Raw genomic sequence first — 12547 nt, forward strand, 5'->3', positions numbered from 1 at the left:
TATTTCGCTTTTTGGGACGCAGAATTTACAAAAACCAGCGTTTCAATTATTTCTTTTGGGTGGTGCGTTTACGCCATTCCGCGTGCGATTAAATAGATAAAGCGGTTTTCTTCTTCAGGTCAGTACGGTTACAGCGATACCTCATTTATGTCTTTTTGTGTTTTGGCGCTTTTATGCAATGAAAACAATTTTATATAAAAAATTATTTTTGCATCGCTTTATTCTGCGAGCTATCACTTTTTTATTTTTTTGCTGATGATGCTGTGTGGTGGCTCGTTTTTTGCGGGACAAGATGACGTTTTCAGCGGTACCATGGATATTTATATGCGTCTTTTTGATCGCGCGTTATTGCACTGTTTGTTCAGCAGTATGATAAAAAAAACGAAGCAAAAAATGATTTATTTTTTAAGGGGTTCGCTAATGGGACAGTTTTAAAGGGCGGGTCGTTACGGACGCGGCGATACCAAATGTGTACTTTGTTTTGTTTTTTTATTTCCAAAAAATGAATTTATTGGGGAATATTTTTTTTTTATTTATTTAGCGATTTTTTAAAAATTTTTACACTTTTTTTTTTTTTTTTTACTTTATTACAATGTCCCAAGGGGACATAACTGTCATGTGACAGATCTCTGATCTGTCACATCACAGATCGCTGTGACAGATCAACAATCTGTCACAGGCACTGCTGCAGGCTTCCTCATGCCAGCTTCCTGCAGGCAGTGAGGAAGCCAGCTTCCTGCAGGCAGTGAGGAAGCCAGCTTCCTGCAGGCAGTGAGGAAGCCAGCTTCCTGCAGGCAGTGAGGAAGCCAGCTTCCTGCAGGCAGTGAGGTAGCCACCTTCCTGCAGGCAGTGAGGTAGCCACCTTCCTGCAGGCAGTGAGGAAGCCACCTTCCTGCAGGCAGTGAGGAAGCCACCTTCCTGCAGGCCCCCAGAGGTCCCGGCCACCATATTGGATCCGGGGACCTGCAGGAAAGGAGACCCCAGCAGCAGCGCTGCAAATTGCGCTGCCGTGGGGGGCTCAGGGAAGCACGGAGGGAGCCCCCTCCCTGCCTGTGCTTCCCTTTAACCCCCGGTACACCGCGATCGTGCTTGATCGTGGTGTGCAAGGGGTTAACGTGTCGGGGGCGGTCCGTGACCACCCCTGACACATTATCACAGCTGACACCCGGCACAATCAGCTGACACCCGGCCGCGATCAGCGGCGCTCACCACATGGGCGCCGCTGGTCGCACTAGACGTACTATTCCGTCCTTGGGACGTAGGTCCCAGGTCACATGGACGGAATAGTACGTCCATTGTAGGAAAGGGGTTAAGGATGTATGAGACTGCATGGGCGTAGAGTGAAACAGATCAACTATAGGTGGATTACAAAAAAATTATATACACTCACACAGCATTGTTTATTTTTTGTGGAACACCTCCTTAAAGAAAAGCACAGCTACTCTTTTGTACAGTTTGAAAACAAAAATGGTATACTGCCAGATACCTGCCCACTTGAAAGGATGGCAAATAACCCTCTGTTGACATCCATTATGTGAGAGAAGCCCTATGGATATATTTGGATTTTGTTTAATAAGTAGATAATCCCATGACATGAAGATACAAAGGGTTCTCTCAAGTTAAAGTGTAACCGTCAATTTCCTCCCCCCCCCAATAATTCAATAGTACAGGTAAAAATAAGAAACTTTATATCTTAGAGAATCATAGAATCATAGGGTTGGAAGGGACCTCCTAGGCCATCTGGTCCAACCCCCTGCTCAAAGCAGGATTCGCTAAATCATCCCAGTCAGATGTCTGTCCAGCCTCTGTTTGAAGACTTCCATTGAAGGAGAACTCACCACTTCTCGTTGCAGCCTGTTCCACTCATTGATCACTCTGTTAAAAAGTTTTTTCTAATATCTAATCTGTGTCTCCTCCCATTCAGTTTCATCCCATTGCTTCTAGACTTTCCTTGTGCAAATGAGAATAAAGTTGATCCTTCTACAATGTGACAGCCCTTTAGATATTTGTAGACAGCTATTAAGTCTCCTCTCAGTCTTCTCTTTTGCAAACTAAACATTCCCAAATCCTGCAACCTTTCCTCATAAGACAGGGTTTGCAGACCGGTCACCATTCTGGTCACTCTTTTCTGAACTTGCTCCAGTTTTTTGATGTCTTTTCTAAAATGTGGTGCCCATAACTGGACACAATATTCCAGATGAGGTCTGACCAAAGAGGAGTAGAGGGAAATAATGACTTCAAGTGATCTAGACTGTATGCTTCTGTTAACCCCTTACTTACAATTGACGTAATATTCCGTCCATGTGACCATGGACCTAATTACCATGGACGGAATATTACGTCATCGCGATCAGCGGCGCCCACGTGGTGAGCGCCGCTGATCGCGGCCGAGTGTCAGCTAATTATCATAGCTGACACCCGGCACAATGTGTCAGGGGCGGTCACGGACCGCCCTTGACACGTTAACCCCTTGCACACCGCGATCAAACACGATCGCGGTGTACCGGGGGTTAAAGGGAAGCATCGGCAGGGAGGGGGCTCCCTCCTTGCTTCCCTGAGCCCCCCACGGCAGCGCAATGTGCAGCGCTGCTGGGGGGGACTCCTTTCCTGCAGGTCCCCGGATCCAATATGGCGACGGGGACCTCCGGGGGCCTGCAGGAAGCTGGCTTCCTCAGTGCCTGCAAAGCGCAGGCATCCTGTGACAGATCGCTGATCTGTCACAGTGATCTGTGATGTGACAGATCAGCGATCTGTCACAGGACAGTGATGTCCCCCCTGGGACATTGTAATAAAGTAAAAAAAAAAAAAAAAAAACAAGTGTAAAAATAATTAAAAAAAAAAAAATCGCCAAATTAAAAAAAAAAAAAAAAATATTCCCCAATAAATTCATTTTTTGGAAATAAAAAAAAAAAAAAAAAAACAATAAAAGTACACATATTTGGTATCGACGCGTCCGTAACGACCCGCCCTATAAAACTGTCCCAATAGTTAACCCCTTAAGCGAACCCCTTAAAAAATAAAAAGAGAAGCAAAAAATAATGATTTATTATCATACCGCCGAACAAAACGTGCAATAACGCGCGATCAAAAAGACGCATATAAATATGCATGGTACCGCTGAAAACGTCATCTTGTCCCGCAAAAAACGAGCCGCCACACAGCATCATCAGGGAAAAAATAAAAAAGTTATAGCTCGCAGAATAAAGTGATGCAAAAAATTTTTTTTATATAAAATTGTTTTCATTGCATAAAAGCGCCAAAACAGAAAAAAACGACCTAAATGAGGTATCGCTGTAACCGTACTGACCCGAACAATAAAACCGCCTTATAAATTTTACCGCACCCGGAACGGCGTTAACGCACCACCCAAAAGAAATTCATGAAACGCTGGTTTTTGTAAATTCTGCGTCCCAAAAAACGAAATAAAAAGCGATCAAAAAATGTCACATGCCCGAACATGATACCAATAAAAGCGTCAACTCGTCCCGCAAAAAATAAGACCTCTCATGACTCGGTGGGTCAAAATATGGAAAAATTATAGCTCTCAATATGTGGTGATGCAAAAACTATTTTTACAATAAAAAGCGTCTTTTAGCATGTGACAGCTGTCAAACATAAAAACCGCCATAAATAGTAAATCAAACCCCCCGTTATCACCCCCTTAGTTAGGGAAAAATAATAAAATTTAAAAAATGTATTTATTTCCATTTTCCCATTAGGGTTAGGGCTAGGGTTAGGGTTAGAATTGGGGGTTTCCACTATTTGCGCACATCAGGTGCTCTCCAAACGCAACATGGCATCTGATCTCAATTCCAGCCAATTCTGCGTTGAAAAAGTCAAATGGTGCTCCTTCCCTTCCAAGCTCTGCCATTCACCCAAACAGTGTTTTACCCCCTCATATGGGGTATCAGCCTACTCAGGACAATTTGCAAAACAACTTTTGGGGTCCTATTTCTCCTGTTGCCCTTAGGAAAATAAAAATTTGGGGGCAAAAATATCATTTTTGTGGAAAAAAAAATTTTTTTTATTATTTTCACGCCTGGGCGTTATAAACTTCTGTGAAGCACTTGGGGGTTCAAAGTTCTCACCACACATCTAGATAAGTTCCTTGGGGGGTCTAGTTTCAAAATGGGGTCATTTGTGGGGGGTTTCCACTGTTTTGGTACATCAGGGGCTTTCCAAACGCGACATGGTGTCCGATCTCAATTCCAGCCAAAAAAGTCAAATGGCGCTGCTTGCCTTCCGAGCTCTGCCATGCACCCAAATAGTCATTTACACCCACATATGGGGTATCAGCGTACTCAGGACAAATTGCACAATAACTTTTAGGGTCCTGTTACCCTTGGGAAAATAAAAATTGGGGGTGAAAAGATCATTTTGTGGAAAAAATATGATTTTTTAATTGTACCGCTGTACATTATAAACTTCTGTGAAGCCCTTGTGGGTCCAAAGTTCTCACCACATATCTAGATAAGTTCCTTAGGGGGTCTAGTTTCAAAAATGGGGTCACTTGTGGGGGGTTTCCACTGTTTTGGTACATCAGGGGCTCTCCAAACGCGACATGGCGTCCGATCAGAATTCCAGCCAATTTTGCATTGAAAAAGTCAAACGACGCTCCTTCCCTTCTGAGCTCTGCCATGCGCCGAAACAGTGGTTCCCCCCCCACATATCAGGTATCAGCGTGCTCAGGACAAATTGCACAATAATTTTTGCAGTCCAATTTCTCCTGTTACACTTGGTAAAATAAAAAAAATTGAACCTGAAGTAATTTTTTTTGTGAAAAAAAGTTAAATGTTAATTTTTTTTAAATATTCAAAAAATTCCTGTGACGCACCTGAAGGGTTAATAAACTCCTTGAATGTGGTTTTAAGCACCTTAATGGGTGCAGTTTTTAGAATGGTGTCACTTTTGGGTATTTTCTATCATATAGACCCCTCAAAGTGGCTTCAAATGTGATGTGGTCCGTAAAAATAAAATGGTGTTGCAAAAATGAGAGATCGCTGGTCAACTTTTAACCCTTGTATCTTACTAACAAATAAAAATTTTGGTTCCAAAATTGTGCTGATGTAAAGTAAACATGTGGGAAATGTTACTTATTAACTTTTTTGTGTGCCATATCTCTGTGATTTAAGGGCATAAAAATTCAAAGTTGGAAAAACAGGATTTTTGGGTTGCTTACCGTAAAATCTGTTTCTCGGAGCCTTCATTTGGGGACACAGAGACCATGGGACACAGAGACCATGGGACACAGAGACCATGGGTGTATGCTGCTGCCACTAGGAGGCTGACACTATGCACAAAAAAAGGTTAGCTCCTCCTCCGCAGTGTACACCCTACCGACCGGCAGGAAGTTCCTCAGTTAGTGAGAAAGCAGTAGGAGAAGTAACAGAATAGATTGAAAACAGAACAGACAACTCAAACCAACCAACATAATAACAAGAGTTGTAGAACATGGGAGGGTGCTGTGTCCCCCAATGAAGGCTCCGAGAAACAGATTTTACGGTAAGCAACCCAAAAATCCTGTTTTCTCGTTCGCCTTACACTTACCTTGCCGGACACAGAGACCATGGGACGTCCCAAAGCAGTCCCTGGGGTGGGAAAAACAAACTTCCATCAGGCCAGCGGACTCACTACCGCAGCCTGCAGGATCCTTCTACCTAGGCTGGCATCTGCCGAAGCGTAGGTATGGACCTTGTAGAATTTTACAAACGTGTGAACCGATGACCAGGTTGCAGCTTCGTAAAGCTGCAGCGCGGAAGCTCTGTGACGTACCACCTAGGAGGCACCCACTGCCCGGGTAGAGTGCGCTCTAATTCCCGGAGGGACCACTCGTTGTTTGACCCGGTAGGCCTCCAAAATTGCCGATCTGATCCAGCGAGCAATAGTAGCTTTGGAGGCCGGGTGACCTTTCCGCGCCCCATCTGGAATGATGAAGAAAGAATCTGTATCCCACACTGTCTGCTCATCTTCTACATATTCGCGCCTCGTCCAACCGACAGGCTCTGGTGGGCGAGTGGGTGGGAGGCGGGGGGCAAGGACCATCTGTTTTCGCTGGCACGACACCTGTGCTCAGCCTGTGGTCCGCCCGGAGAACTAAGAGGATACGGGGTGGCAGTACACGCCGTACTCATAGCCTCTTTGTGGGAGTACAGTTGTGACTCTTCACACTGTATCCCTCCTGGAACCTGAAAAGGAACGACGCACATCGAGGTAGATATGGGTCTAATGAAAGACCCGTGTCCACCTCCTACTGACACTAAGCTAAACTGAGGAACTTCCTGCCGGTCGGTAGGGTGTACACTGCGGAGGAGGAGCTAACCTTTTTTTGTGCATAGTGTCAGCCTCCTAGTGGCAGCAGCATACACCCATGGTCTCTGTGTCCCATGGTCTCTGTGTCCCCCAATAAGGCGAACGAGAAATTGCGGAATTTTCAAAATTTTCGCCAAATTTCCGTTTTTCTCATAAATAAACGCAAGTTATATGAATGAAATTTTACCACTAACATGAAGTACAATATGTCACGAGAAAACAATGTCAGAATCACCGGGATCCACGGAAGCGTTTCAGAGTTATGACCTCATAAAGGGACAGTGGTCAGAATTGTAAAAATTGGCCCGGTAGTTAACGTGCAAACCACCCTTGGTAGTGAAGGGGTTAATACATCCTAGAATTAAATTTGCCTTTTTTGCTGCTGCATCACACTGTTGGCTCATATTCAGTCTGTGATCTATTAGTATACCCAAGTCTTTTTCACATGTGCTGTCACTTAGCCCTATTCCTCCCATTCTGTATATGCTCTTTTCATTTTTATTGCCCAGATGTAGTACTTTGCATTTCTCCCTGTTAAAAACCATTCTGTTAGTTGCAGCCCACTTCTCCAGTTTATTTATATCTTTTTGAATCCTCTCTCCTCTTCTCTAGTATTAGCTATCCCTCCTAGCTTTGTGTCATCAGCAAATTTAATCAGTTTACCCTCAATTCCTTCATCTAAATCGTTGATAAAGATGTTGAACAATACAGGGCCCAGGACAGAGCCCTGTGGTACCCCACTTGAGACATTCTTCCAACTGGATGTGCAGCCATTTACGACTGCACATCCAGTTGGAAGAGAAATCTGCTTCTTTCTCCCTCTGAACTGACCATTTTCAATTCACAGGTAAAAGCCATTTTCAGTGATTACAGACTTTCCCATTACCGAGGAAGGAGATGGCAGTTTTTGCTTATAAAATTCTGTGGAGAATTGAACCATCATTTCAGGAATAATCATCTTTTGGAAAATGTCTGTCTGCCTCCATCTCCTCCCTCCTTCTCCACATAAGAGTTTTGAAAGCAGCAACTATCATCTCTCTCTCTGTCATGGGAAAATGTGTCTTCATTGAAAACAGATTTTACCTATGGATTCAGAGTGAAAGATGAGCCTTAGAAGACAAAGAAGCAGAACTCTCATGAGATACCGTACATTACAAAGTTTCTGATTTCAGGTGTACTATTGATTTCTGAAATAATTAAAATGATGCTTATGCTTACTGCACGTATAAAGTACACAATCTGCTAAAGATTAGGAATAGAAATCTTACTCTGTGCGAGAGAGTGGTGAAAAGCTGCTGAGGTAGAACCTGGAGATGTTACCGCACCAGCAGTGTCACTCCCAAAGTTGAGCAGCTCCAATGGAAACTGGAATGGCATGGTGACTGGTACCAGTCCGCTCAACATGCCAAATGGACTAAGCGGGGTTGTCACATTTGGGTTTGTTACAGAAAGTGGTGATGCCATGAGTGTTAATGGTGCTGTATTTGCAAGTAGAGATGCTGCAGCAGACTGTAAAAAAAAAAAATATAAAAATAAAATTAGAAAACTGAAGATAAAAGTAACCAAAAACTACACAGTCTAACACACAAAACAGTACAGCTGAAAAAGTAACAGTAGAAGTCAGTGTTAGATCACAATGGTGATATACTTGTTATCAGGGTCTGGGATTCATGCTAGAACCACTAAACTGTTATGGTGTGAACTGCATGACATTCCAGGCAGCAGCTACGTAATAGCAGTCATGAAGTCACAGCTGTGGTCCTTCAACAAGCCCAGGGGCAGGCTGAGAGGCAGTGCTGGCCCTGCAATGGGTGACTACTTTATCCATGAAGCCTTACAAAACAAAGTTGGATTAGGTTGGTTCGTGAATGAGAACGCAGTTGATGGAGATGTGAAAACCAGAATGAGTTGTACATTAACTGATCATGTATTTGCTTAGAGTGCATTGCCTAAGTATCCACGTCTCAGCTGAAAGCAGGATTTGGGCTCACACAGATCAGTGTATTACACCTATCTTGTTTGGTGCTTTTAATTCCAAAATTAAGTCCAATGTGTGGGGGGGACACTTTTAGCCACATGTATGAGAATTTAGAGTCATCTGCGCTATTCACATTCACATCAATTTAAAACTGGCTTGCTGCTAGAATACAATTCAGATGCATTTTTTTTTTTTTTTTTAAATAAAAGTTACTAAATTTGTGTACAATTTGAAGACCAATTGTTCCAGCTCTTCCATAAAAAATTCCTTTATTTTATCACGATAAAAACATGATCAGCTTCTTAATCATCATCAAGGCACACGTGAGGACGCGTTTCGATCTCTGCTGTGATCGCTATCAAAGCTTGAATCACACTGTGAAAGTACCAACATTAAAAAGGGCCTGTCACCAATCAACTGTCAGAAAACAATCACATGATTTAAGGTCCTGAACAAGAAACATACATATAATTAAAAAAAATCACTACATCAAATAAATGGTTAATAGAATGTGGGGGCTTTAATAATAATCTTTATTTTTATATAGCGCTAACATACTCTGCAGCGCTTTACAGTTTGCACATATTTTCATCACTGTCCCTGATGGGGCTCACAATCTAAATTCCCTATCAGTAGGTCTTTGGAGTGTGGGAGGAGACCGGAGATGGAGGAAACCCACGCAAACACGGGGAGAACATGCAAACTCCTTGCAGATGTTGTCCTTGGTGGGATTCGAACCCAGGACTCTGAGCCACCGTGCTGCCACCTGCTTCTGTTTTAATCTAATTGACACACCGAGATCATGATTGTGTGATCCTGATGTTTGCCTTAGCAGGTCATGGCCAAATAGCGGCCTTAGAGTCTCCCGGCTATAGCGGCCAGTTCAGAAGTTAGCCATCAAAAATTGAAAGCAGCACGCCTTAGAAAGTTCAATGTGATGTTTTTATTCAGCCCATTCAGTGCAACTTTTCGGTCCAGAAAGGGTGCGGACCTTTCCTTTTTCTGCTTGAGAAAGGTCCGCACCCTTTCTGGACCGAAACGTTGCACTGAATGGGCACATAGCCTGATGGGCTGAATAAAATCATCACAATGAACTTTCTAAGGCGTGCTGCTTTCAATTTTTGATGGATACTTTAAAGGTTTGGTATATGCCTGGGAGTGTGCACCCCCTTCTTTCTTATTTTTGTGCTGCTTTTTCATTTTTTCACAGTTCAGAAGTTAGAGACATTTAAGTGGTAAACAAACACTTTCATTCCGGCTATACCACTTTGCAATAATTCCTGAAAATCACCTGAAGGGTTAATAAACTACCTGACAGCAGTTTTCAGTATGTTAGGAGGTGCTATTTTTAAAATGGTATCACTTTTTGGGTCTTCTAATATATAGCACCCCAAAGTCACTTCAAACCTGGATAGGTCCCTCAAAAAATAAATTTTTTAAATTTCCTTGAAAATGAAAAATTACTGCTACATTTTTAAACCTCCTTAAAGGCTAACAAAATAAATTAGCATTTTAAAAATGGTGCTGATGTAAGGCAGACACGTGGGAAATGTTATTTATTTAAATTGGATTTTTTTTTTTTTTTTAACATTAGTCAAATTTTTGATATTTTTATAAACAAAACATATCAACCTAAATTTACCATTATCATAAATTATAATGTGCCACAAAAAAAATCTCAAAATCACTGGGGTTTGTTGAAGCATTTCAGAGTTATTACCACAAAGTGACATTGGTCAGAATTTAAAAAAAACCTGACCCTGTCACTGAAGGGTTAAATCAACTTAATAAAAATTACTTTGATGTAGATCAGTAATGAAACATAATTTCATTTTTTCTATTCAAACCAGAAGGAAACCTTTTTCCAAGATGGAATATCCAACATGCCTCACGGATGAGTCTTGGTATCGCCTCCACGAAAAGGTTTTTTCTATTTTTTCCAGACCAGTGACTCTGAATGAAATGTCCCCCGGAGTGCACAGCTATATGATGTTTTGCTGCAGGGTATATACTACGATAGCCATCTGCAAGGTTTGTGATTTCATTTAGGCCCTGTGCACACGGTGCAGATACTGTGTAGTTCTGCAGCAGATTTGGCCCTGCAGAACAACTGCACGTGATGTACAGTATCATTTAAGGCTAGGTAAAACAAAAAGTGCTGTGCACAAGCTGCAGATTTTTCCGCGCAGATTTGGTGCGGAATAAAAGAAGCAGCATGTCGCTTCTTTTGTGCAGTTTTGCTGCAGTTTTCCACCTGCTCCATTATAGAAAACTGCAGGGGAAATCCGCACTAAAACTGCAGGTCATTTTACCTGCAGATTTAGCAAAATCTGCGCGGAAAATTCCACAGCGGAATCCGCACCGTGTGCACATAGCCTTTGTTCACCTATGCAAGTTTTTAATTTTCTGGACGTACATCCAATGCATGCTTTATTGCAGATAATGCAATCTATTTTGTACACAACATGTGTTACCTTTACAATAAGGAGTTTTCTTAATTGTATTAGTATTGCCATGATTACTAAACATTTTAGTTTTAACCATTTGTTTGCAGGTCCTGCAGCAGTTTGTGGTGTCACATTGGAAACGGCCTTTGCAGTGTAGCCAGGTGCTTGGATCATTTCTGGAGCAAAACATACTAGGAGACAGTATATTTCCTAGGGTCGGGGCCCTCCTTGCCACTATATTACAACCCTCCTCAAGTAACCTGGCTAAAATTGGATCATCGCATAGGATTGGCAAAAATGTATTAATATTTTTGACCTGATAAAACTGTGGACTAAACCGTAAACATACAAAAGGTTTGTCGTAATTTCTCTTATTAGTGCAATGTTTAATGGAATTATTTGTTTGGCCCGGTTTCTCAGTGGAAACTATTTTAACGCTCTGAGGAGCATCCAATACGGATAATCCCTCTGCTTAAATCTGTGACAAGATTTTTTCAAATCATCCTCAAGGTCATGATTATTGGAATTTCTTCTAAGTCTGGTAAATTCACGCACCGGAATGGCTTTAACTGTACAGTCATGGCCAAAAATTTTGAGAATGACACAAATATTAATTTTTACAAAGTCTACTGCTTCATTTTTTCTAATGGCAATTTGCAAATACTCCAGAATGTTATAAAGAGTGATCAGCTTAACAGCAATTACTTGCAAAGTCAATATTTGCCTAGAAAATGATCTTTTTCTCCCAAAACACATTTCAACATCATTGCAGCCCTGCCTTAAAAGGACCAGCTAACATCGTTTCAGTGATTGCTCCATTAACACAGGTGTGGGTGTTGATGAGGACAGGGCTGGAGATCAATCTGTCATGATTAAGAATGACACCACTGGACACTTTAAAAGGAGGCTGGTGCTTGGCATCATTGTTTCTCTTCTGTTAACCATGGTTATCTCTAAAGAAACATGTGCAGTCATCGTTGCACTGCACAAAAATGGCCTAACAGGGAAGAGTATCGCAGCTAGAAAGATTGCACCTCAGTCAACAATCTATCGCATCATCAAGAACTTCAAGGAGAGAGGTTCCCTTGTTGCCAAAAAGGCTCCAGGGCGCCCAAGAAAGACCAGCAAGCGCCAGGACCGTCTCTTAAAAGTGTTTCAGCTGCGGGATCGGGCTACCAGCAGTGCAGAGCTTGCTCAGGAATGGCAGCAGGCAGGTGTGAGTGCATCTGCACGCACTGTGAGGCGGAGACTCGGAGCAAGGCCTGGTCTCAAGGAGGGCAGCAAAGAAGCCACTTCTCTCCAGGAAAAACATCATGGACAGACTGATATTCTGCAAGAGGTACAGGGAGTGGACTGCTGAAGACTGGGGTAAAGTCATTTTCTCTGATGAATCCCCTTTTCGATTGTTTGGGACATCTGGAAAACGGCTTATTCGGAGAAGACTAGGTGAGCGCTACCACCAGTCTTGTCTCATGCCAACTGTCAAGCATCCTAAAACCATTCATGTGTGGGGTTGCTTCTCAGCCAAGGGAATGGCCTCTCTCTCAGTCTTGCCTAAAAACACAGCCATGAATAAAGAACGGTACCCAGAATGTCCTCCAAGAGCAACTTCTCCCAACCGTCCAAGAGCAGTTTGGCGATCAACAATGCCTTTTTCAACATGATGGAGCACCTTGCCATAAAGCAAAGGTGATAACTAAATGGCTCGGGGAACAAAACAGAGATTTTGGGACCATGGCCTGGAAACTCCCCAGATCTTAATCCCATTGAGAACTTGTGGTCAATCATCAAGAGATGGGTGGACAAACAAAAA

General features: G+C 42.6%; 1 protein-coding gene across 6 annotated transcripts in view; it reads right to left on the reverse strand.

Moving 5' to 3' along the window:
* UBN2 (ubinuclein 2) overlaps positions 1-12547 on the reverse strand; it is a 236664-nt gene that overhangs the window by 49726 nt on the left and 174391 nt on the right. For all 6 annotated transcript variants that reach the window (XM_073572986.1, XM_073572985.1, XM_073572984.1 and 3 more), the window contains one exon: positions 7578-7818. In XM_073572986.1, the coding sequence (XP_073429087.1) occupies positions 7578-7818 (241 nt within the window). The remainder of the gene's footprint in view (positions 1-7577; positions 7819-12547) is intronic.

Source organism: Dendrobates tinctorius, unplaced genomic scaffold, assembly GCF_039654945.1.
Source record: "Dendrobates tinctorius isolate UK_male_01 unplaced genomic scaffold, ASM3965494v1 ptg000033l, whole genome shotgun sequence".
Classification (NCBI taxonomy): Eukaryota; Metazoa; Chordata; class Amphibia; order Anura; family Dendrobatidae; genus Dendrobates; species Dendrobates tinctorius.